General features: G+C 39.6%; 1 protein-coding gene and 1 long non-coding RNA gene across 2 annotated transcripts in view; both read right to left on the reverse strand.

Annotated features, from left to right (window-relative positions):
• Positions 1-313: 313 nt before the first annotated feature.
• On the reverse strand, positions 314-23,406 carry LOC122118800. The gene is made up of 2 exons (XR_006149439.1): positions 23,371-23,406; positions 314-551 (listed from the first exon to the last, which is right to left on the reverse strand). It is a non-coding gene; the product is annotated as an uncharacterized LOC122118800 (long non-coding RNA).
• The window catches only part of Flrt2 (fibronectin leucine rich transmembrane protein 2), a 97,971-nt gene continuing 74,126 nt past the window's right edge, over positions 314-24,158 (reverse strand). The window contains exon 2 of the mRNA XM_042692757.1: positions 314-7,151. Within this exon, the coding sequence (XP_042548691.1) occupies positions 4,732-6,714 (1,983 nt within the window). The 5' untranslated portion in view covers positions 6,715-7,151 and the 3' untranslated portion in view covers positions 314-4,731. The remainder of the gene's footprint in view (positions 7,152-24,158) is intronic.

Consider the following 24,158-nt stretch of genomic DNA (forward strand, 5'->3'; position numbering starts at 1 on the left):
GATTGAATAACTACATTGATATTATTTATACCCTAAACAAGGTTTCCACAGATACAAAGGGTTATTATATTCTGTGTATGTATGTATGTCTACATAAAAGATATTTATAGGAACACACCATTTAGTGGGGAACTAGAAAAGAAGATGGGACTTCAGAAGCTGATTTCACAGGGGAGAATATGAAACTCACACCACCAGATTTATTCCTGCCTCCTTGCTCCATCTGTAAGTGGTGCTCATTTTCTTCTGGATCATCAACAACCAACCCAAGCATTAGCCATCTCCCAAGAAACTTACTCAGATCAACACAGTGTGGTTTTCTTTTAAAATAAGCCTTTACTGAATATATCAACAAGGTACTGTATAGTGTAGAGTGAAGTCTGAAGTTAACAAAGTGTGCAACGTGGGATGTCTCAGAGAATGTGTGGTGCACAATCTTCCAGCCTTTTTGTAGCCCCTTGTTGGAGAGAAAACACTGCACACAGCCCAGAAGCAAATCAATAGGCTCCAAGCCATGACAAATCATCAGAATGAATTTTCCATGAATATATCTATCAGTCCTGCAGGGAACACTCAGTGGGGATTACTTCTATTGCCTCAATTAAGGTGCTGGGAAAGCCTAGGAGATTAACCCAATCATAAATTTTTCATCTCACAAAATCTTTACAAACATCTCATCTACCTGCGTATGCACACATGTACATGTTTTCTATGAATTAAAAACAATGCTGTTGCACTGGCTTTGTTTGTGCTCTTTCTGGTGGAGTGTGTAGCTATAAAACCAAACAACAACAGCAATAACGAAAGTTCAAACTGTCCTATGTGTACAAATCATTGTCCCCACAATTAGTAACCTCCATTCCTAGTGATTGTCATTCAACCCCACAAAGATAACATAGAAAGATGGAAGCAATTGCTTCCTATTATTAGCATTTTGACTTAAGAAAAGAGCATCAGGCAGGCTTTGACAAGACCAGGAAACTGGGTATTGTTTTGTGTGTGTATTTTTCCTCTTTTGGGTACTCTTTTCTGCTTTATTTTTATCGTGCATCTAAAAAAGTTATGGGTGAATGTGTTGTTTCTATGTTCTAAAGTAAACTATCACGTCTTCTTGTTATAGGTTACCAAAAAGAAAAATTGCCATAAACAGAGATATCAATGGGAATTCACCTCTTGACTCTCAAAAGCTTCAGTGGATGCGATGGCTGCTACTTGCTCTACAGGACGACAAAGTTGGTGATTTGAATAAATGCTTTTGCTCCCAACATGAACAACTTGTCTTCCCCAGCAGAGAAGGAAGTGCTGACTTGTGTGAAATGACAAAGACCATATGGTCCACGCTAATAGGAAGTGGTGCGATAGTAGTAGTTACTTAATACATTTTTTTAAACTGGACTGGTCACATTATATTTTTGTTTATAACGTCAGGGGAAAATGTCTAATATAGTCTCCATACCACCTGGAGACTTATAAATTGCATGATTTCTCACAAAGGAGGATGTTTTCCCCTTGTTGCACAAAGAAAAGATGCAGGGAAATCTTCTCATTTCTGCCTGTGACTGTCCTCAGTGTTTGAGAAAAGCCTAGGGCTCTCCATGATCAAACACAGGTTTCAAAAAAAAGGTAGTATTATGGACTACTCTTGGTAAGAATCACCTATTGTTACTATCTGTGTGATGGTGGCTATGCCTTTCCCTTCTGAAATGTTCCCCTTACACTGACAGCTCCTGTGCTGTGATTGGCTTGGGTGCTATCTGAGATCATTTCACCTGGTCAGTGTGAAGCTTCTTATAGGCCAGTGAACATGGGCTTTTCCCAGTGGTGTTGGCCTGAACATGCAGCCCTGACTCTTGACTAACCACCTTGATATGTATTATGTTTTTGGCAAGAGAGGCCCCACTATGCAGTGGAGGCATTGTAAACCACTGTCGTGACTAAAAATGCCGGTCAAAGCATAATCCAACAGAGATCTTGGTTCAGCAATTTCCAAGGTATGCCTTTGACACTACAGATCCCACTACGTGCTTTCTCTCCCGAGGAAGGCAAGAACCCCAGGTTAGTTACTACAAACGGGAGACTGATTGTAATTGTAGATGTCTCCATCGCATTTGTGCATGAAATCAAAATAAAGCCTATCTCTTTCTGACAGAAGCTCTTTCTGACAGAAGAATGCCTTCAGCACACCCTAATCATTTCACGGGACTGTTTCTCCATTGTGCCACTGAAACCTCTATCCTTCTGTGAATGTCACATGCTATTCTGGGAACGTCTCCGTTCTTACACTTCCTGGAACAAAGCAAAGAAGTTTCAGCAGCCAGAAATCCCACTGGGAGTTTTTTTTTTTTTTTAAAAAAAAAGCACAATACAAATAAATGAGAATGATTATTTTGTGTATAACAGAAATAAAAATACCTCAGAATCCAAAGTACCATCATTTCAACACAGTTTTATCTACACAGCCAAGGGGAAGAGGAGAGAGAAAGGGCATTATTCAGCTAGGTACCCCCATGTCATCGATTTTTAGATGGCTTGCTGATAGAACTCCTTCTGAGATTGTCTTATTCCCTTTACTATGCCTATGTGGCATAAAAAAAAAACAGCCTAATCCCACCCCCACCCCCAGCTAACAGACTATAATGAAAATCAAAGTCACTTTAGAATTAAATTAATTCATAGCTAAGTTCAGCTCTACTGACTGCACCTTTTCAGTTCTTGTGTCTACTGTATTTATAGCTTCTTCTGCTTGCTCTGAGGGATGAGGGAGATTAAAACATATAACTTGGGGTCTATTATTAAAGAAAATAAAGCTCTTACTATAAGGGAAAACTTGCATAGCATTTTATACCTAAACTTTAAAAAAAAGAAGACACATCACAGTTTTATTTTGTTTAAAGAGAGAGAAAGCAAAAGAATCGTGACACTTCATGTGTCTCTAAAATAATGGTCAGCCCATAAAGGAAATACACAGCACAGAGTGAAATGCCTAACGAAGACTTTGAAAATAGTTTTCCAACCGTGTGGGGTTTTTATTGTTTTAGTTTCTTAGAAAATGTATGTGATCTATAGCCCTTCTACATCTAAGAGATGGCAAGGATTAGAGTAAATTATATGTCTTTTCTGAAGATGCACTTGCTTCAAAAATATCTAGAATTAAGCACAGATATCCCTCTTTTTTTCTATGTCCTCTGCTATTAATTTGCTCTGTCAAAATTAGGGAAACTCCATAATCTGACTTATTCACTTTTCCTTGATGGTCCAATTTCTCTCCACAATTCCCAAATTAGAGGAACATCCACAATTGAAAAGGAACAAATGAAATTTCAAATGTGGAAGAGGATCAAATTCAGTCCAAGGTGGAAACTTAGTATTGCTTTAAATTAATTTTTGCATTTTCTTATGGCCAGCTTTGATACATCCCTAACATCATCCTCAAGAATGAGAAATTATATGGATATTTTGTGCAACCAAAACTTGCATCCATATCTTCCTTTGAAACACTGAGCAGAGGGAGAAAACAAAGTTGGCATATATAACTTAATTACAAAAATACATGAAAGATGATTGGAAGACAAGAATTTGGGAGGGGATACAAGTATTAATTCAAGCTATTTCAACATGATATTCACAAAGTCAGTTGACCTAGTACAACAGAACTACTGACTGGTTATTTTTGTATCTAAATAATATCAGGCCTTCTTTTAAATAAACACTGTGATATATTCCAAATAGTGTTCCCTTGTTGTTCTAAATATCATGTTGATATAGCCTCAGTGAAACTACCCAAATAATTCTTATTATCAAAAATAATTCCATTCAATATAGTTCTTCCCATTATTTTATTAGCCTCTTCTAAAAAATTATTCTAGAATATATCTCTGTTGAATGTGGTTCCACCTGACATACGATTTGAATTAGTGACACTTTTTAAGGGAGTCTTCTCTCTAAGACTAATTCTATACTGGTTGTCTGATGATTGAATCAGACTCAGGACTGTTATCACATGGGACCAAGGAAGCAAGAAGAGTGATTTTGAAGTTTCCAGTCAGAAAGTAAACCCTTAGGGTTGCAGGTATTTTTCAAATCTCCTCTCAAATTTCTTGATTCTGTCAAGGTGGGTTAACATCTCCTGGGAACTCACTTCCTCATGATGCTCTCTGCCATTCCTGCCTTGGGTCAAGTCAGAGTAACTCCCCTCCAGTCTTGTAATATGGACCTATTCACTTTTCTTTTAGCCCAAGAGATAGAGAAATAGCATGAAAATACCTGGGCTAGTCCTTGCTTTAGCTACATTATTCCCTGAACCCTGATGAGTCCATTCGAACCTCACCTTTCATCTGACCATCAGATCTATGAAGGGAATTCATTCTGACTGCTCCAAACAGCAAAGTGTTTGGTGTGCATCGTCAGGAAGAATTACTCACTCTTCTGCCTTGGCCTTGGGTTCTCATTGTACAACCCTGTACAGTACTTCAGCAACGATTTTTTTTTTTAAGATTTAAAAAGCAAAGAGTTACAAAACTGTTTGTAATTAACTTGAAATAGAAAAGATAGCACTTTTTTTTCTTTTAAATCCCATTATATAGTACACCGTATAAATTACAGAGTATTCAAATGCACAAATGCATCTGGGTAACATTTATCAAATGTAATTTGCGTGTCTTGTATGTGCACGCACTTGTGTGTTCCCCAGAGTTTGGTTGTCTGCCAGTCTGACTCTGGGCCTCTGGATTGTTATGTATGGCAGTGCTCCAGGTCTGGCACGCTGCTGTTGCAGTATCTCATGTTGTTGGGGATATGACAGTCTGTGTAATTAATGCCCCCATTTGGGGTGTAAATGGGCTGCAGTCTGAAATCTCCTTTAAGGAGCTGATCGTTGTTTAAGGAGACGATCTGAAAACTGGTCTCTGTCATCTCCAGGATGGAGTTGTCCTTCTTGGTGCCGGCCTCACAGTAGTCATCTTTCCGCCGACCCCGGTTGTATTTCCACTTCTGGGAGGTGTAGCGCCCCTTTTTGTGCATGTGCCAGCAAAAGACACTGAGCAAGACCACGAGCACAAATATCACGGCGCCCCCAATCAAGCCGGCCAGCAGAAAAGGGGAGCTCATGCTGTGAGAAGTCGTCTGCTCGTGGCTGGATGCGGTGTTGCTGCCATTGTTCAAGTAGGAGGCCAGGGTGGTGGCCTCGGAGCAGATAGTGTCTTCCACGGTGCGGAAGTTAAACGCATCCAGGGGCACTAAGCAAATCCGATAGGTGGATCTGGGCTCTAAATTCACCAGGCTCAAATGTTGCTTCTCACCACTCACAATGCGCTCCTGGACAATGCCCCCTACCAGACTGTGACCCATCTTCACCCAGGTGAGTTTGTACGCCATCACAGTAAAGAGCGAGAGCCAGCTAACTTGAATGGAAGTGTCATTTACGAAATGGATGGAGAGCTGGATCCGTTCCGAGATGGGTGGAGTCGCTCTTTCTCGGCCATCCCAATCAGGAATGGTGGGGGGTTTCGATGTGGTGGGAGCTGGAGGGGTATGTCCTCTACTGGGGGTTGGAGCAGAAAGCGTGGGAGGCTGCGTTGTTGGCAGGAGAGTAGTTGGGGCTGGGGTGAAGAGAGGCAGCCCCGGGGTGGTGGCAGGGCAGGACAGAAGATTCATATTCAACTCCCTGACGGCCATCCCTCGAACTTGCTCGGGGCCTTGGCACATGAAACCCCGCACGTTGAGAGAGGAAGGGATGTATTTGAGCCATTCGGTGACCCACTTAATACTGCAGTCACAAAACCAAGGGTTATTCCTTGCAGTGAGCTGCTTCAGGTTGGAGAGGTTATCGAAGACCCCCTGGGTCAACATTCGGAGTTGGTTGTTGGAGATATCCAGGCGTTCCAGCTTCCGGAGGTTGGAGAAGGCAGTCAGGGGGATGTGATTGATCTGGTTGTCCTGCAGATACAGCCTGATCAGATGCGTGCCCGGCAGGTCCGGAGGCGGCCGGGAGAGGGAGTTGCGCACGATGGAGAATTCCTTGAGCTTGGTGAGATGACTGAAGGTGCCCTCGGCAATGCCCTTGTTGGTCAGGAGGTTCCCGTCCACGATCAGGCGCTCCAGGCTTGTGAGGTTCTGGAAGGCCATGTCGGAGATGACGGCGATGCGGTTCTCGTCCACCCTCAGCTCCTGCAGGTCCACGGGCAGCCCCACGGGCACGCTGCTCAGGTGGTTCTTGGACAAGAACAACAGTTTGAGGCTGATGGCCTCGCGGAAGGCCCCATCCTCCACCCCCACCGTGGAGATGGAGTTATCATCCAGGTGGAGCTCTTCGAGCTTCAGGAGCTGGGCGAGAGCCGCCCGGGAAATGGTCTGAATGTTGTTTTCCTGCAGGTGGAGCACTCTGACGTTCTTGGGAAGGTTCATGGGGAACTCGTCCAGTTGGTTGCCGTACAGGTAGACTGTGTGCACTGACTGCACATGGTGCAGCCCGGCAGGAAATCCAGCGTTGTTAATTTGGTTGTTGTGGAGGTAGAGTACGGTGACGCCCTCCGGGATCCCAAGAGGCACTGAGGTCAAGCTTCGCTCATTACAGTAGACAAAGTTCCTGTCGCAGCGGCACACGCTAGGGCAGGCCAGGAGTTGTGATGCTTGTGAGCAGAGCCCCAGGAAAACGAGAAGCCAAGATTTCAGGGGAAAAGCCCCATGGCTGGGCCACTTGGTGGTCTGTAGGCCCATTTCTGATGTGCAGAAATAAAATACAATGTGTTGGGGGAAAATCTTAAAAAAAAAAAAAAAAAGTACTAAAACAAAATAGCAAAATCAAAACGACTGGGCAGGGTTTGGTTAAAAGTCCAGAACTCTAGGAAATGTCCTGAGGGCACAGTAAAAACAAAAAAAAAAAAAAGAAAAAGAAAAAAAAAGAAAGAAGAAATTAATAGAATCTTCCTGATATCTCTGGTCTGATCAGTCTGTGTTACCGTCTTTGCTGGTCTCCTTCGTGCACAACAACAACAAAAATTCAATACTGGGAATTTTCCGCACAGGCAACAGGTGATGTCGAGTTTATCAGCAGTGCCCAACCAAGCGCAGTGGAGGAGACTGAACTTGCTGCTTCTGTGGTAGATCAAGCCCACACTGATCGGTCTACAGATACCTTAAACACAATCTGCAATCTGGTGAAAGAAAGAAGAGAGAAAAGAGTCAGCGAAGGACAGTAAGAGAAGACATACTGATATGACCATACACCTTTCTAAATCTATTCATTGGGGCTAAGTATCAGAAGGCAGGTTAGCAGGAAGTGGCCTTTCGGAACACTGTAACTAAATTGATATATTCAGATTATTTTTCAATACTCATGTTGCTAATAGTGAAGTCAAGATCTCCTCTTAAATATCTATTTGTGAGCTGGGGAAGCTGGTGGATCACTCCTGTGATCCTAGCTACTCAGGAGGCTAAAATCTGGGGATCACGGTTCGAAGCCAGCCCAGGCAGGAAAGTTCATGAGACTCTTATCTCCACATAACCAGCAACTAGCCAGATGTGGAACTGTGGCTCACATGGTATAGTGCTAGCCTTGAGTAAAACAAGCTCAGGGACAATGTCTAGGCCCTGAGTTCAAGACCTAGGCTAGATACAAAATAAATAAGCATACACATTTACATATATTTATATATCCAAATACTCAAGTACAACATACACACTGCTAAGTTGATTGAGTCCACTAATGACCACTACTACTGGCCATAGTCTTGTTTTAAGATGCAGATAGTACTGAGCAAGTAGCAAAATTGAAAGGAAAAAAAAAATAACATGAAGCCCTGTAGAGTTATAAACCTTAAAAATGCAAAGATAGGCTAAATCATCTAGAAATTCTTCAGAATACATTTATTTCCAAATATATCTATCATTTGTGGTCTCTCAGAGAGAATGTTTAAAGCTGTAACTTTGCTAGTTTCTATCATTTTGTGAAATGCATTTTGAAATTCTGATACAAAAGCTTATTTTTGTTTAATGGAGAATTTTAGAGAATGAAATAGAAAAGAAGATAATAACAATTACTCCTGACAATATCACTCAGATAAACTGGTATAATTTTCTTGTTCTATTTTTGTTGTTGTTTTGTTTTCTGTGAACACTCATAAGAAAAGTCAGATCATCATTTGTCTCCCTGTTCGTTACTCAAGTTTGTCATGACCACAGTCCATGTCATTATAAAACTAGGCACGTGTTTCACCTGACACTGGACTATACTGTAAGCCGCTTAAATCTCACCAACACACTGATGCCCACAATGCACAAAAGGCCGTGTGCAGGCAGACACCTCTTTTCTTCCTCCCTTTCTGCCTCTCCTCCTCTTTCTTCTTCCTCCAAAATAGCTTTCACATAAGTTCTTCCCAAGGATACTGACCAACTCCAACCCACGACACATTTCTACTTCAGCACTCCTGCGGGACCTTCAGGGACAAATGAGATCTGCCACTGTGAGCCTCTGAAGAGTTGCCAAACTCATGATGGAGAATAAATTATGTTTCAACACTAACACCTTCCTGTTTGTGAGTACTTGCTAGCTTTTGCTGAAGGACTTTTTTTTTAACAAATTATGATATGATAGGAGATGAAATTGAGGAAGTCAAGGAAATCCACTGAGTGCAATCATGCTCCAGAGCCTGCTCCCTCTGTCTTTAGATTAAGGAAGTAAAGAAAATTAATTGAAAGGTGCCACATTTGATTTCCTTACAAAATAAGCTGGCATGACAGGGCACGGTGAGCCACAAGTATCTTAATTCTCACTGACACACAGAGATTGGAAAAACTTATATCTAAAATCACAGAGGGTCCATTTAAAAATATGTTCCCTTTGCTATCTTTAGAAATGTAATTAGAAAAACAAAACACTGTAAATGTTATTATTTATGTGTCAAGGCCACTATAACCTTTCTTCTGTGATTTGAAAGGATTGTAGGCCTTCTTAAAAAATACCTTTGATAACCAAAAATGATAAAATGCATACACAAATACGTATATATACATACACCTATATATGCTTTTAATATATTTATATGTATATACTTAGAAGCCATTAAAAGGAGGAGGAGATATTTCATTCTAAACAAAACCAGATGGACAAGATGCTTTATGTAAGAATCAAACCACTAATATGGAGAAAAGTCTCGTGCCATCCCCTCAGCTCTGCATTAATTCTGATTTCAAAGCATCTTATGCCTTGAAAAAGCATGCTCACATTTTGCTGCTCCTGTGCCATTTGGTCTAGCAGCATGAGTCTGACCTAAGAAACTGGTTGAAGTGCAGAACCTGGAAGTTAAAATGTGTCAACTTCACAAAACCCTTGGATGAGCTCATTGAAGTTGAGAAACATTGCCCTAAACAAAGTGATGAGTTAATTAACCACTCACGTTTTAATTTAGTAAATGTAAAACAAATACAACAGCATGTCATGTGATACTTCTTAGAAGAGTCAAAACAGCAGACATACTAATTACTTTTGTCCCTAGGAATATAATATGTAAATGAATCTTCTAGGTGATACTCTGTGGATCTCAATGTTCATACAAGTGAACAGAATCAGAGAAATCTACTTTTATCAAATAACAAAAAAAAATTGCTCCTGAGAAGAGGTAGGAAAGTGAGACCCAAAACTAGAATCTAACATCTTGGAACAAAATATTCTACTAGACTCTTCAAAGTGTGACAATGAACAGAATTTTCTAGATTAGTAAAGCAGCTTCTTTGTTTCTCAGTAAATTCTTTGCTCTCCTCACTGGAAAATAATAGTAGTTTCTAAATCACAACACTTTTGAAAGGATTAAATAAGACAGTATTTGTGGCCAGGCACTGGTGGCTAACATCTGTAATTCTAGATACTCAGGAGGTGGAGATGTAAGGATTTTAATTCAAAGTCAGCCTGGGCAGCTAAGTCCATGAAACTCTTATCTCCAGTGAATTAGCAAAAAGCCAGGAGTGGAGCTGTGATTCAAGTGATAGCATGCCAGCCTTCAGTGAAAAAGGCAAGGGAGAGTAAGAGGCCCTGAGGTTAAGCCTCTGAATTCACACACAAACATGCACGCCCATGCACGCGTGTGCACAACACACACACACACACAACGTAACGAGTATAAGCTATTATTCTCTGTGCAATTATTATTGCTGATGAGATCTCCGAATGTGAACTGAGAACTTACATATACAGAAAAAAAAAAACTATCTTTGACCTGCCAAGCTCTATATGCTTTCATCTACCCCAGAGTTTCTCTATATCAACACGGCTGACATTTTCGGTTAGATAATGCTTTGCTATGAGTCTGCAGCGTACATCCAAGAATGTCTTCAGACATTGCCATTTATATGATTAAATCATCTTCCGTTGAGAACCACTGACCTGTTTTGTCTTAGAAGTGCCTGAGAAACTTGGCATTGCCATTGTCAATTTTCTTTTTTAAAAAAATGAATGGTAAGAATTTAATGAGCATAACCTAAAAATATTCTTTGTCTTGGACACCAAGAAAGCATGAAATTGCAATATGTTTGCCATTCATTATTTAACCAGTATCTCGGAGACACTAGAAAGAGGAAACAGATGAGTATAGAGCCATGGGGGGAGGGGGAGGGGCTGTACACGGGCTAGCGCACACACAGCTCCTGGGACTTTAACTCAGGGCCTGGGTGCTGTCCCTGAGCTTCTTTTCTTTAAGGCTAGTGGGCTAGTGCTCCACCACTTGAGCCACAGGAACACTTTCCGCTTTTTCTGAGTAGTGTTTTTAGAGATGAGAGGCTCATGAACTTTCCTCTCTGGGCTGACTTTAAACTTCCATCTTCAAATCTCAGCCACCTGACTGGCTCGGATTATATTCATGAGACTCTAGTGCCTTGCTGGGTGTTATTTTTTTCTTGTAAGAGGGAGAGAAGAGATGGAGAAGATGGATTAAGGTCCTCTATAAAGGAATACTAAGCCTCCCACAGGATAACAGAAAACATGAAAGAATTCTGGGGAAAGGAATCTGTAAGCAAGGATCTGAGGGATAAGAATGGCCCAGTCTGCAACCATTCAGGGAGTTTTGCGTATCAATCAGAGCGGCTAGCAAACTGAACCAAGAGGTAAAACTTTGGTCAGCCCCTGAGAAATGACAAAACTTTTGCTTGGTAGCAGACTTTGTTGTGTTTCTAGAAGATAATAGCTAAATTCATGTTTCAAAACCGTCAGGGACTTCATTCCAAGTCTCTATTGGAAATACAAAATTTATCCTAAGATGAGTTGGAAATAGTGAAAGCAAATGTTCTTCCTCCTATTTTTTCTGAATATTGTATTAAATGTGTATTCTCTCCAGGAAATCTGAGATTTAGAAGAACAGCCAAACAGAGAAGTGCTAGGTGAAAATAGAAAATGTCACAGAAATGTAGATGACACCATTAGAAAAGCCTGAATGTAAGTCAGCATTTAACCAATGCTCTTTGGAGACACTGAAAGGCTGGCCAGCCCTGTGAGTGTCTTAAAGAAAACAGCAAGAGCAGCAGCCATTCCAGGCTAGTTTATGTTAATTTAACTCTTTTTCTAAGAATTGAGACTCAAAGCACATAAATCATGTAAAAGCTTGCTGCAAAGTATTTCTCTCCTAGTACTGCCTCTAAGAAGCAGTAGTTGTTTCTTAATTAATTCCAGAAGCATGTATTCCAATAGTGCTTAATAAACTCATGACTGTTAAAAAAATCACAGAATAGAAAATAGGAATTGTCAATCAACAATGCTGTTCTCATAACATCACAATACTAGGGCCAACCCGATTAAATATTGATGGCTTTGGCACTGGCTGGATGGTTACCAGACAGGGTGGTACATGAAGAGACACAGAGATGAATGGGAAAGTTAAATGAACAGGGGGTCTCCTAGAAAGTTTCCAAGGGTCACCTCTGACTTATGATGAGATAACTGAAGCTTCAATCAGATCTTTGTAGGTGCCAAAAGTTACAAGCCCAGCTACACTATAAATATCTTTGTTGTACTGTAGAAACACCAAAGCAATTTATAGATCTCCTGCATATTTCTACATTCCTCGGGATAGGTTATAAATACAACCCATACCGCAATTGGATAGTGCTAAAGTTAGTGTGCCAACACGTAGAGATGAGGAAAGGAACATGGAGAGATGGTACAGCCTCCTGCTAATTTGAAGCCACTAGACCCAGATCCCTTCACATTCCTTAGTACGTCACTATTTTTCTTTTTTAAGAAAAAGAGAATGAGTCCGGTGGCTCATGCCTATAATCTAATCCTAGCTACTCAGGAGGCTGAGATCTGAGGATGGCAGTGCAAAGCCAGCCTGGGCAGGAAAGTCCTTGAGACTCTTATCTCCAATTAATCACCAGAAAACTGGAAGTGGCACAGTGGCTCAAGAGGTAGCATGCTTGCCTCAAAGAAGAGCTCAAGACCCACAACTGACAAAAAAAAAAGGAAAGAAAGAAAGAAAAAAGAAAAAAAAAGTGAGGCAGAAGACAAGAAAAGGAGGGAGGAAGGGAGGGAGGGAAAGAAAGGCAATATTGCATTCGAGCATTGGATAAGTCCTGATCCAGTTAGTCTAGAACTGAAACAGCATTGTTCTTGTTGTTATTGTTTCCTTTTCTTTTTCCAAAAAAAGGCTATTTTGGCAAGAATAACATATCTGATAGATTATTCTTACATTGTTCCCAATTGGTTGAAGTAGTGATGATAAGCTTAAACTCTTTCACTGCTATTTCATACCTGGGCACAAAGCAAACCAGTTTAAGAGAAGCAGAAAGGCAGAAAGATACATTTGTGAGAATAGATGACCTGAACAGCATTTCCAGCTGGTTACCAGCTATGCTAATGTGAGCACATGTTAACACAGCTAGTGACATAACACATACCCCAGGTAACTCAAGTAAAAGGTAGAAAATAGAGTAAAACATATACTTTGTGTGTGTGTGTGTGTGTGTGTGTGTGTGTGTGTGTGTGTGTGTGTTGGTCCTTTGTATTTAAAAACTGGCTTCAAAACCCTTTCAAACAAGGAACATTCATTCACTCCTTATTTGATAGTATTACTTCCTTGGACTTCGTTATTTTCATTTCCCTCTTTCACTTATAGCTTATACATTTTCCCCTCAGTAACAAACCTAAACATTCCTATCCATAAAGCCTGCCAATACATGAACACATTTATTGGCTCGTCAATATTAGATCAACCGGTAAATAAGAGCTAGAGCTGGGCTTGAACACCAGAGGGTCTGCAAAGCCCTGTTCTCTATTCCATCCTGCTTTTCTACAAGCTCCACACTGGCAAACATCCGTCCGCTTTTCTTCTGCTTTTAGTTATTTCCCCAGAGCCGTTGGCAGCACGCGACAGACATTCAAGAACTGTTTGCAGAATATGTGAGCGAATCAAAGAATGACCTTCTGATGATTACTTTGTTTGAAGAGGCAGGCTGGAAAAACTGTTCAACATCTTCAACCCAAGGTCCCATAAGAAATCTGAGATAATATTTCTGAACAGCTTTCAAGTGTTTTAAGCTACCGTAACCTATGTTGGAAGATTGAAGGATGGATGGAGAGAGTGATGAATTGTCTGTGAATATAAAGAACCTAGATAACTTGGATGACCTTCGTGAAAGTTGTTGAACATTCAACTGGAAAATCAGGGCAGTTTACCGCAGGCATGGTTACTTTCTTTACAAAACAGCATTCAATGCTACGCTGTACATGATTGTGGAAATGGCATCTGGTTGAACTTTTACTCCAACCAGCTTGGATGAGAGGCATACCAACGCCTTAACACTTCCATTCTATGGTGGTTGTGAGCTAAAACCAGGCAAATGTTTGTGGTTTACCGCAGTATGTGTGCATTTCTGCACACACACTATCATTAACTCCTAAATATTTACATAAATACACTAGGATAATTCAACTGAGCATTAATGGTATACCATTTTACCATTCCATGCTTAGAGTCAACAAGAAATAGGCCAGTATCTTTGAGAGCTATAAAAAAAGTTATCAAAAAATATGAATCCAAAAATATAAACACGGCCTACTTTACCACTAGAATATTGTATTACCTATGTGATATATATAGTGAAATAGAAAAATGAATCTTATGTCTACTTCACAAGGAGAATGCAGATTCTGATTGGCAGCACTGATTATGCAGATAAAATAAAATTACACAGCGTATCTGGCTTTGAGTCTGAAAAAAAAATGAAAATTTCATCACTGAGGTCTATGGTCTATTTCGGTATCACAAGGATGCCTCTGAATGTAAATGGTATGAAATTTTTCTCCCTGAATAAATAGGCTTTTACAATGCACCTTTTCATCTTCAAAACATGTGTCATGCTGGGTTCTAGGACTATTTCTGGATTTGGGAAACAAGAGGGGAAATAAACAGAAGAAAGATTATTATTTCTTGCCCATCACCTTCTTGTTCTCTCAAGGACATTTTCTCCCCCAGAATTTGACAAGATAAGGTTAAGATGAAATCATTTCCAAAGCTTAAAATAAAACCCCAGATCAGCTGCAAGAATATTATATCCAGAGTAACAACACAATGCATCAAAGAAACAATTAAAAGGAAAGGACACCAAAAAAATAATCAAAAGAGATTCAAAAAGCCACCTTCAAATTCTCCACTGCTGGCTTTTTTCATTTGAATACCTTTTTGAGATATGTTCCTAAACCATAGGACTGATTTCCTTTATGGACAAAGCATTACAGCTTATAAACTTTACCCAAAATGTCAAAAGCTCCTAGATTCTTCAGTATAGGCTGTCAATCAGTTAGACCATTAAATTGTTGGGCATACAAATTAAAAATTTTAAAAAAAAAAAGACATGATGCCTTTAAGAAAAGGAAAACCAAGCTACATTCTAATACAGACCCTGTCTCTCAGAGCCATGTGTGAAGAACAGCCACTAGGGGGAGACAACATTAGAGAGTCATACATTATGCCCCATACACACATACACAGATACCACACGTGTATGTGTGCGCTCTCTCTCTCTCTCTCTCTCTCTCTCTCTCTCTCTCTCTCTCTCTCTCTCTCTCTCACACACACACACACACACACACCACATGTCAAGTAAAAACATAGCTTTCATTCCTTATTTTCTCATATCTTTTGACACCTCATATTTGGACAAAAAGATGACTAATTTATACGGCTAATGAAAGTAACACTCAAACATGAGAGGGCAGTAGGAAGTTTTGGATAATGAACTGTATCTAAAGAGAATGATGAGATCACCCTGAGCTTCAATGAGACTGAGTTGACTTCACTCCCAAGTTTGCTTGTCACGCAGGCTCTTTCCCTGAGTAAGTAAATTGCAAATGAAGAATGATGAAGCCAGGCACCGTGGCTCATGGCTGTAATCCTAGTCACTCAGGATGCTGAGATCTGAGGATTACAGTTTAAAGCCAGTCCTGGGCACAAAAGTCTGGGAGACTCTTATTCTAATTAACCACCCAAAGGCCAGAAATGGAGATGTGGCTCAAGTGGTAGAGCACCAAACTTGTACAACAACAACAACCACCACAAAAATCCAAGTGAGAGTAGATGGCCCTTAGTTCAAGCAACTAGTATGGCCACAAAAATAATAATAAACAAATAGGAAAGAATGATAGAAAATAGCTAGAGAGATGTGGAAGTAGGTTTAGGTATGGAGTCATGGATGAGACCTTAGAGAATAGAAACATCATAGAAGATTTCTCATTCATTCCAAGGCAGAACTTTCTGAGACAAAACACAGGTCAAGAGAAAGACGGTGAGCCCATAAACACTTTGTGTCTTGTCATTTCCTAATAGAGCCCCATTTCCTTCAAGGCCTATCCTCCACAGCTTTTGTGATTGTGAATGAATTAATTTAGACTCGAAAGCTACCTCTCCAAAGTGCACACAGTTCTTCTGACAGACCAAATGAAACAAAATGGAGTAGTGACATACACTACACATCTTTGTCTGTTGTTGCTCAGGATTGAATCCAGGCCTTTGCATAAATTAAGAAAGGGCTTTTCTACTTCAGCTATGCCTTTGCCTTTCTTTTTCTTTTTTTTTTCCTTTTTGAAACGGCATCTCTTTTCTGCATTTGCCTCAACTGGCTTCAAACTCACAATATGCTTGCCTCTGCCTCCCCAAAAGCTGGTATTACAGACGGGTGCCACCGCTCCTAGTTTGTATTTCTCATCTATGCTGTCACTGCGTGTTGGAGGTCTCCTGTGTGATGGAAAAGTGAGCCAAACAGGTGCTGTCACTACCCTCGGGAAGGTGATAGGTTTACAGAGCAAAGAAGTAAAATCCCACAAAACAAACAAAAACCCCCAAAAACAAAAAACCAGAGACTTGAAAAAGACAAACTTATGAGTCCTTTGAAATGAAGGGGATGAAGGGTGAAGGAGGTCTAAGATGGTTGAGATAGGATGCCTATGAAAGGCCTCTTGATGAATGAGACCCCTAATGTAGGAGCGAGTATTACAAGACAGGGATTCAAGCTGAGTTAAGGCACAGGTGGGAGGAGAGAGGGTAAGACCAGCATAAATCAGGACTTACCTCCTGAGAGGAGGAGGTAACATTTTGATTCTTTGGGGAAACAGAAAACAGCATTCCTGGAATGGAGGAGGAAGGTAAGGTGTGAAGCAGCTGACCATGATTTTAATGGACTGGAACACACAAACCCTTAGGGCTTTGGGAGTCATGTGGGTTTTAATCTCAGAGGAGTAGGAAAGCCACAGCTCAATGTACTTGAGCATGAGTCAGTGAGAGAAAAGATAGATCAAATGCTAGGACCTTGATGTGTGCAACAAAGATCAGAACGAAGTTCTTGTGGAAGGGATAATGGAGAATAGAAAATTTGACCAAGGAAACAAACAAACAAACAAACAAAGAGCCTGAAAAGGTAAAGCTCCACAAAATTCCAAACTTGTCTCAGTCATGTCATTCCAAATTCTCTCAGTTATGTCCTGTTTCTGAGTCTCCCAGACAGATTCTTTTCCTGCGATCTCAAATTCTCTTTCAAATTAGGTGAAGTATAAATAATAAATAAAAGAAATATAGCTTTGAGTAAACAAGGGCTTTGATGACAAAATGAGGCACCCGCTGGGTAGAGGCAGTCATGTAATTAATTAGAAGGTCTCCCCCGCCCCGTCCCCTCCCCCTCCCTTGCACAATGAGCACTGAAGCCTGCAACTCTGCTTAGCATAATGACCCTCTACTGGGGAAGGTCCAGGATGCCTGCTGTTTCCTAGCAAGTAAATTGGTTCTTACCTATAAATTACTACATGTGGTGAAGAAATGCACTGGCCTCTTTGCTTCCTCTGATGCTCTGTTCACAGCCTGGCATGCAACCATACATCATTAGAAAAAGTAGCTTTTAGTTGACCCTGATGATAAGAACAATAAAGTGCCCAGTAGAGTCCAGGATCTGACACGTTTCTCAGAGGCTTTAGGTTGTGTCCTTTATGAACATCTGGGTGTCTTCCAGAGGAAGGTGCAGGCCTGCTATCCAGAACACCACAGGAGAGGGAAGGCCCCATTCAGGGGAACAGGATTCCATTCATTCATTTCTATTTGCAATCTGCCTATGTGTCTAAAAAACCAAGTCCCCTCATATGGCTTGAACTCAGGTCCTAGGCCCTGTCCATCAGCTTTTTTAAAAACCTTTCTTTCTTTCTTTCTTTCTTTCTTTCTTTCTTTCTTTCTTTCTTCTTTCTTTCTCTCTCTCTTTTTCTCTCTCTTTTTTCTCCCTTCCTTCCTCCCTTCCTTCCTCCCTTCCTTCCTCCCTTCCTTCCTCCCTTCCTTCCTTCCTTCCTTCCTTCCTTTCTTCCTTTCTCTCTTGCTGAAGGCTAGCACTTTCCAGTTGATCCACACACAGTACCAATTCTGGGTTTTTAATGGTTAATTGGACTTAAGAATCTCACAGACTTGTTGCCAAAACTCTTTGAACCACAATCCTCAGATCTCAGCCTCCTGATCAGCTAGGATTACAGATGTGAGCCACCAGCAACCAGCATGATTAAGTCTTGGGTGTTCAGATCTACAGCAGATCTGTCTTTCTATATATCTTTGATCATATTTTTTAAATGTTTGTGGCAAGCCTACCAATGGTGAGTGCTCTTTGCATGACAACAGGAAATACCTTAAAAAATAAAAGTAAGGGGCTGGGAAGGTGGCTCTGTGGTAGAGTGCTTGCCTTGCATGCATGAGGCCCTGGGTTCGATTCCCCAGCATTACATAAGTGGAAAAAACTGGAAGTGGCACTGTGACTCAAGTGGTACAGCACTAGCCTTGAGCTGAAGTACTCAGGGATGGTGCCCAGGCCCAGAGTTCAGACCCCATTACACACACACACACACACACACACACACACACACACACACACACACACACAGTCGTGCATTGCATTGAATAAATAGACATTTCATTGAGAAATTTGGACTCATGAGCATACTTTCAGATGGGAGAAACACAAGCACTTTAGAAAACATCATATCAGCTAATTCATTAATTCTGCTAGAATTTCCAACTCCACAGAGACGGAAATTAAATAAAAATCCACCCATCCTTTAAGTCATATCATAATCACTCATCAAATGAAAACATGAAGGGGTAAAATATGACTTATATGTGTCTATTATGGACTGAAAGGTACTACCCTCACACATTCACCTGCTTCCGCCCTAATTTCCAGTATCTTAGAGGAATGCTATATTGGGAACTCAAGAGTCTTGAAAGGTGGTAATGATGCCAATTTTGAACTTAATTTTAGCATCCAGTTCTTCCCAAGACCATTACACATTCTTGGAGTTGAATACTTTCTTTTCCCGGGTTTTGTGGTCTCCACCCTCACTAGTTCCAAGAATCAGCTCACCCCTGCTTTTCAGGTCAACACATAATGGCTTCATATCTTCAATGGCAGTCCATTACGAAGAGTGAAAACGGCTGCTAAGTAGTCATTAAGATAAGTAATATGGCCTAACTCGAATTGCTATCTCAAACCCTAAAGACCATTGGTGTGCTTCAGTTCTTCTCTGCACCCAGTGTACCGTTGATTTCCAAACTGAAGTGTTTGCATGAGGAGGGAAGTGTGTGCCAGGTTGTGGGGACCAGGATGCTTGGTCAATACTAACTCCTAGGAAAGAGAAAACTCCATGCTAATGTGACATTCTGATGCCTGGGTTTGAGAGAGTTTGGCCTCCTGAAATAAACAGATCGTGGATTCTCAAGGAAAGATGAAAATTGGTTCTTGAGGAAATGAGAAATAAACAAACAAACAAACAAAATTGAAAGATATGTGATGTTGTGTCCCTCCATAACAGGAAAAAGAAATCCACCAGCCACCCATGTAGGGAGTAACGTGAAAACAAAAAAAAAAGTTTCTGAGAGTTAATTCCATAGGCTACCAGACAGAATTATGAATTACAATAGTTGATTTCTAAGTGTGAAATGTACCAAACCACACACTGACATTTGCCAACTCATTTTATTCTCATGGTAACCCCAGGAGGTATTTGCTTTGCCATTTTAGAGAAGTAGAAACTGAAGTGTCAAGTGTTTAAGTTAACTTTTCTAAGGTTACGCAATTCAGAGCTGGGATCTCTGTAGCAGAACACTTCCTGCTGATACTTCACTTCATCAATGCACAAAAAAAACCACTCGTAGTGCAATCAGTAAAATAGGCTGAAAAAGATACTCGTGCTAGTGGTTGCTAAGGTGTTCTTGTAGTAACTCTACTTTTTCTCTACAGTTTTGAGCTCTAGCCTTTACAAAAAGTTCCAAAACATATATAATGCCACTCATACTTTTCTAAATAGTGTAAAGAAAATAGAGGTATAAAGTTACTACTGAATGAAAAACTAGTTGGATGGTATAGAAAAAAAAGATTATTTACTTTAAGCCGGTTTAAATTGCTAACAAATTGAAGACTTGAGAAAGATGAAGAGGGCTGAATCTTAGAATACCCGTCTTCCAATATACAAAAGAGAACTGGAAATTTAAGGGTGCAAACAATGTTAGTTCACTCGTGGTTTCATAGGCAGACCAAAACTTGGAATCTATATCAAAACTAGAATATTAATGTCCAATAAGGAATGCATTATGTATAACATCTTATTTAATATTTTATGATTTCTTCATTTCATTGACATAACTGTATTATATCTGTTGTTAGATAACTTGAGCACTACAGAAATTTCTAAAGACATGTCATGGTTCTAAAGCACAGAAAATCAGCCCTAGTGTGCACATAATCTAGTTGAGTAAAAACTCAGCTAGGAATGAACCATTTGATGAGGAAAATTAGGCTCCAGAACTCCAATATATTTGTTAGCTACCATGTAGCTGAGAAAAAAACAACCAACCAACCAACCAACCCTAGGCTTCCTACAAGTTGTTGCCGTAACCAAAGAAAGTAGATAGAAAAAGTGTATGTTTTTACTGAATTAGCTGGTTTTCCTGATGAACAAACTCATATAAAGACTTCCATATCCAGGCATGTCTGAAAACTTGAATTATTTATCTAGTTCACTAATGTTAGGCCCCAAAGGGCTATGAAATCTTAGTGGCATATTCTCTGTGACCTGTAATGATTCTTAACTGTGTGTAAGAGTCACGCTGGTGCTAACAGCATTAAGAAATCACTAACTGTAAGAAAACCTATTGTCTTCTCATTTTCCTTCTTAACCTGACCCTTTCAATCCATTCTTTCCACACATACCTAGTGAGAATGACTACTTTTTCTTCTCATTTTAAAGACTTCTATGAAGGCATTTCAATAGCAGTGCTCTGAACTGAAGATATTTAGAGAACTAGTTTATCTGAATTCTGCCTTCTTTTATTCTTTTATTAGTTCAATTCCTAAGTTAATAACAACAACAACATCAAAAAGCTTAGTCTTAAAAACAATCCCCAGGTTTGTCTTTCTCTGATTTATATTTTCTTCCACAATGGAGTTTTCCATCTATGTTTGATTTTTTTTCAGCCACACCAATTTGCGAAGACAAATGATTCCCAAAGCAACCAGTTATTCTTAACCAAGTGATCCACTATTCATAAAAAATAATAATGTCCAACACTTGGGTTATAGTGTAAGAAGAAAAAAATCAACTACCTGTTCTTACAAGAATATCTGTTCTTAAAAAATTTCAAGAGCCCCCAATAATTTTTGTCTTGTAAGGTAGATTTCCAGACAAAATACATGCATTTTGAAAGCACAGGAAATCAAATATAAATAAAAGAAGACCTGAGGTGTTAGGACAGTATAACTCCATATTCCAAGTAATGTATACATGTCACTCAATCTTGCTAGATACCAGGATGGAAGCAAAGAACACATAATTATATCATCATTATATCTAAGCTTCTTTCCAATTTTAAAATAGGTGACAATTTTCCAACCCATCACATTTCCTAAAACCAGAAAAACACTCCACCAAAATGATTTTAAAAACAAATAGGATGGTGTGGGATTAATTCAGATAGAATTGCTTCTTGAAACTTTCAAGTTTATTAAAATAAGGAAGAAAGAAATAGATGTGGGCTTCCATAATAGTAGTACATTTTAACAGGGTCAAAATGTCCCCCATCAATACACTTGCTATTCAAATTTGTACAAGTTTAAATATTTTTTCTCCATTTTTAAACCAGCCTTCCATGATGGGACAGAAAATTAGAAGAAGAAAAAAAGACTGAAGAATAATGGGGCACAGCAACATCTTGTCTTAGAAGTTGTTTATCTGCCCTTATCTTGTCCTCATCAGAAAGCTTTATTCAGCAATGAGCAGGAAGATAGAGCCATTCCTTTTATGATGCTTTTGTGGTTATTAGTTATTCAGTCAATCCTGCTATTCTGAAAGCATTATGACATAACTCTTAAATTTATTTTCCCCTTAATAATCAATGCCCAGAACTTGCTTTTTCCTATAGAGCCAAAGGGCTTTGATCTATTATTTTCTCTGTCAATGACTTCAATGAAACAAGAGTATTAATTACTAAGTGTGTAGTGAGTGTGTTCTGAGCAGAGAGCCTGTGCTAAAGTTCCTTCAGTAAATTCTAAATAAACAAATAAATAAATCAGTTGATTTCCTCAGGTCCAACTTCTCTGTTTAGGAGAAAGTAATATCAAAAGAATGGATCAGGGCTGGGAAGGTGGCTCAGTGGTAGAGTGCTTGCCTTGCACGCCTGAGGCCCTGGGTTCGATTCCTCAGCACCACATAAGCAAAAAGAAAAAAGCCGGAAGTGGCGCTGTGGCTCAAGTGGTAGAGCGCTAGCCTTGAGCTGAAGAGCTGAGGGACAGCGCCCAGGCCCAGAGTTCAGGCCCCACGACCCGACCCAAAAAAAAACAAAACAAAACAAAAAAAAAGAATGGATCAATAAATAGTAGAAGGCAGAAAGGCCATATAGGCCATAAAAAGAGATTTCAACAAAATTTTATCCAGGTACTGAACAGGAGAAAGTTGAGATCAAGGAAAGTTTCCCGTGATTTTTTTTTCTCAGTCACCCTCCCCTACCCTCACAAGTGAGCTGTAAGGAAGAAAATTATCCCTGGACCCCTTTATCAACAAAACAGCCCAAGAACACAGATGACCATTGATTTGGAGGTTATGCTGTTCTCCACAGTAGGTTTTCAAACGGTTACTAGCTTCATTTTAAATAGCAATGCAGAGTCTCTGTATAGGACTTCACAAGTGTGAAAGACAATACCATCCATTTGTGACCATCTAGACGACTTATCTCCCAATAAGTTGCTAAAAAGGTCCATTCAGATAACAGGGCAAATTCCATTGATGTGAATGTATAGTCCTAAAAGAAAAATTATCACTTTTTCCTTGCATTCTTTATCGTAATTGGAACTTTTCCCAAATCACAATTCTCTCCACTGAGCAATGGTCTCCATTAATCTAGTTTCTCTTTAAAAACTCCAACTTTATAATCCAGTATTATTTGGCATTTAATTTTTTCATTAAATACATATATACCATATAGAAAAATCAATAAAATATTGAATAGTCTTTTCTTATCTTTTGTTTAAAACAAAAGAAAACTCTAAATCTGGCTTCAAACAAACCCTGATGAAGACAAAGAGAGAGCTGAATCTAATCAATCTTGATTTCTCTGATTTTGCCTCTGAGTTGCAGAATGCTTTAATAAAATCAGAAGGGCTAGCTCCCCTTTCCAATCAAGAATCAGGGCAGAAAGAAGAGCCAGTCCTGTGACGGGAAAGCCTCCTTGATAATACTCTTTCTTTGGCACAAGGATTATCTAAAGTTGTGCTAGCAATGTCTTTAAGAAAATGGAATAAATGTGTCATCATTTGAAAGCACAGTTTTTTTTCAGGAAAGAACTAACATATATATATATATATATATATATATATATACACATATATATATATATTACATATATATATATATATAATATTATATACAATCACGTATAGTTTATATATGGATTCAGAGTAGGCTTATAAACATATATGTAACTGTTCCTAGACCACAGAACATCTGAACAACACATTTCAATACCCTGTATTATAAATAACTAATGACAAGTTTAATTCACATCTTTGTATATAGGTGACAAAAGCAAGTATCTGTACAAGTAGAGAAACATCATGTAATATCGAAAATGAACCATACTATCTGACATCCAGGAAAAATCATTAGTAGAGTCTCAGAACAGAACCATCTCAGCATTCAGAAAAATCCATGGTGATCTCAAAGATAATATGGAGAATTCTTTCTGCTAGTACTCTTCCTTTACCATTAACATCCCTGAGGGTTTACCATTAATAGTCATCAATGTTAAGGAGCTAGTATTTGTGTGAAATTGATCATTTATAAAATATTGTCAGATGCTTCTCATTGGCTACCTCAAAACATCTCTCTGTGTGATGTGAGTATGGTCATTGGTCTGACTTTATAAATGTCAAAGCTGAGGCTCAAGAATTAGGCAGAATTTTTCAGGATTACAGAGTTTGCAGGTTGTAGAGTTTGACTTCAAGCCGTCCTGTTGTGTTCTGACTCTAGTGCTGTGCTCTTTCTTGGGTTGGGAAGGTCTGCATAGCTTCTCTCCAGGAAATTACTCCACTGCAACTTACCCTTCACAAGTTACTAGGGCTACCTATGGTCTTCCATTACAGATGAGCATGTGGTCTCCCTGGGGAAATGA

This window comes from Dipodomys spectabilis, unplaced genomic scaffold (genome assembly GCF_019054845.1).
Source record: "Dipodomys spectabilis isolate Male_0828 unplaced genomic scaffold, ASM1905484v1 ptg000157l, whole genome shotgun sequence".
Taxonomy (NCBI): Eukaryota; Metazoa; Chordata; class Mammalia; order Rodentia; family Heteromyidae; genus Dipodomys; species Dipodomys spectabilis.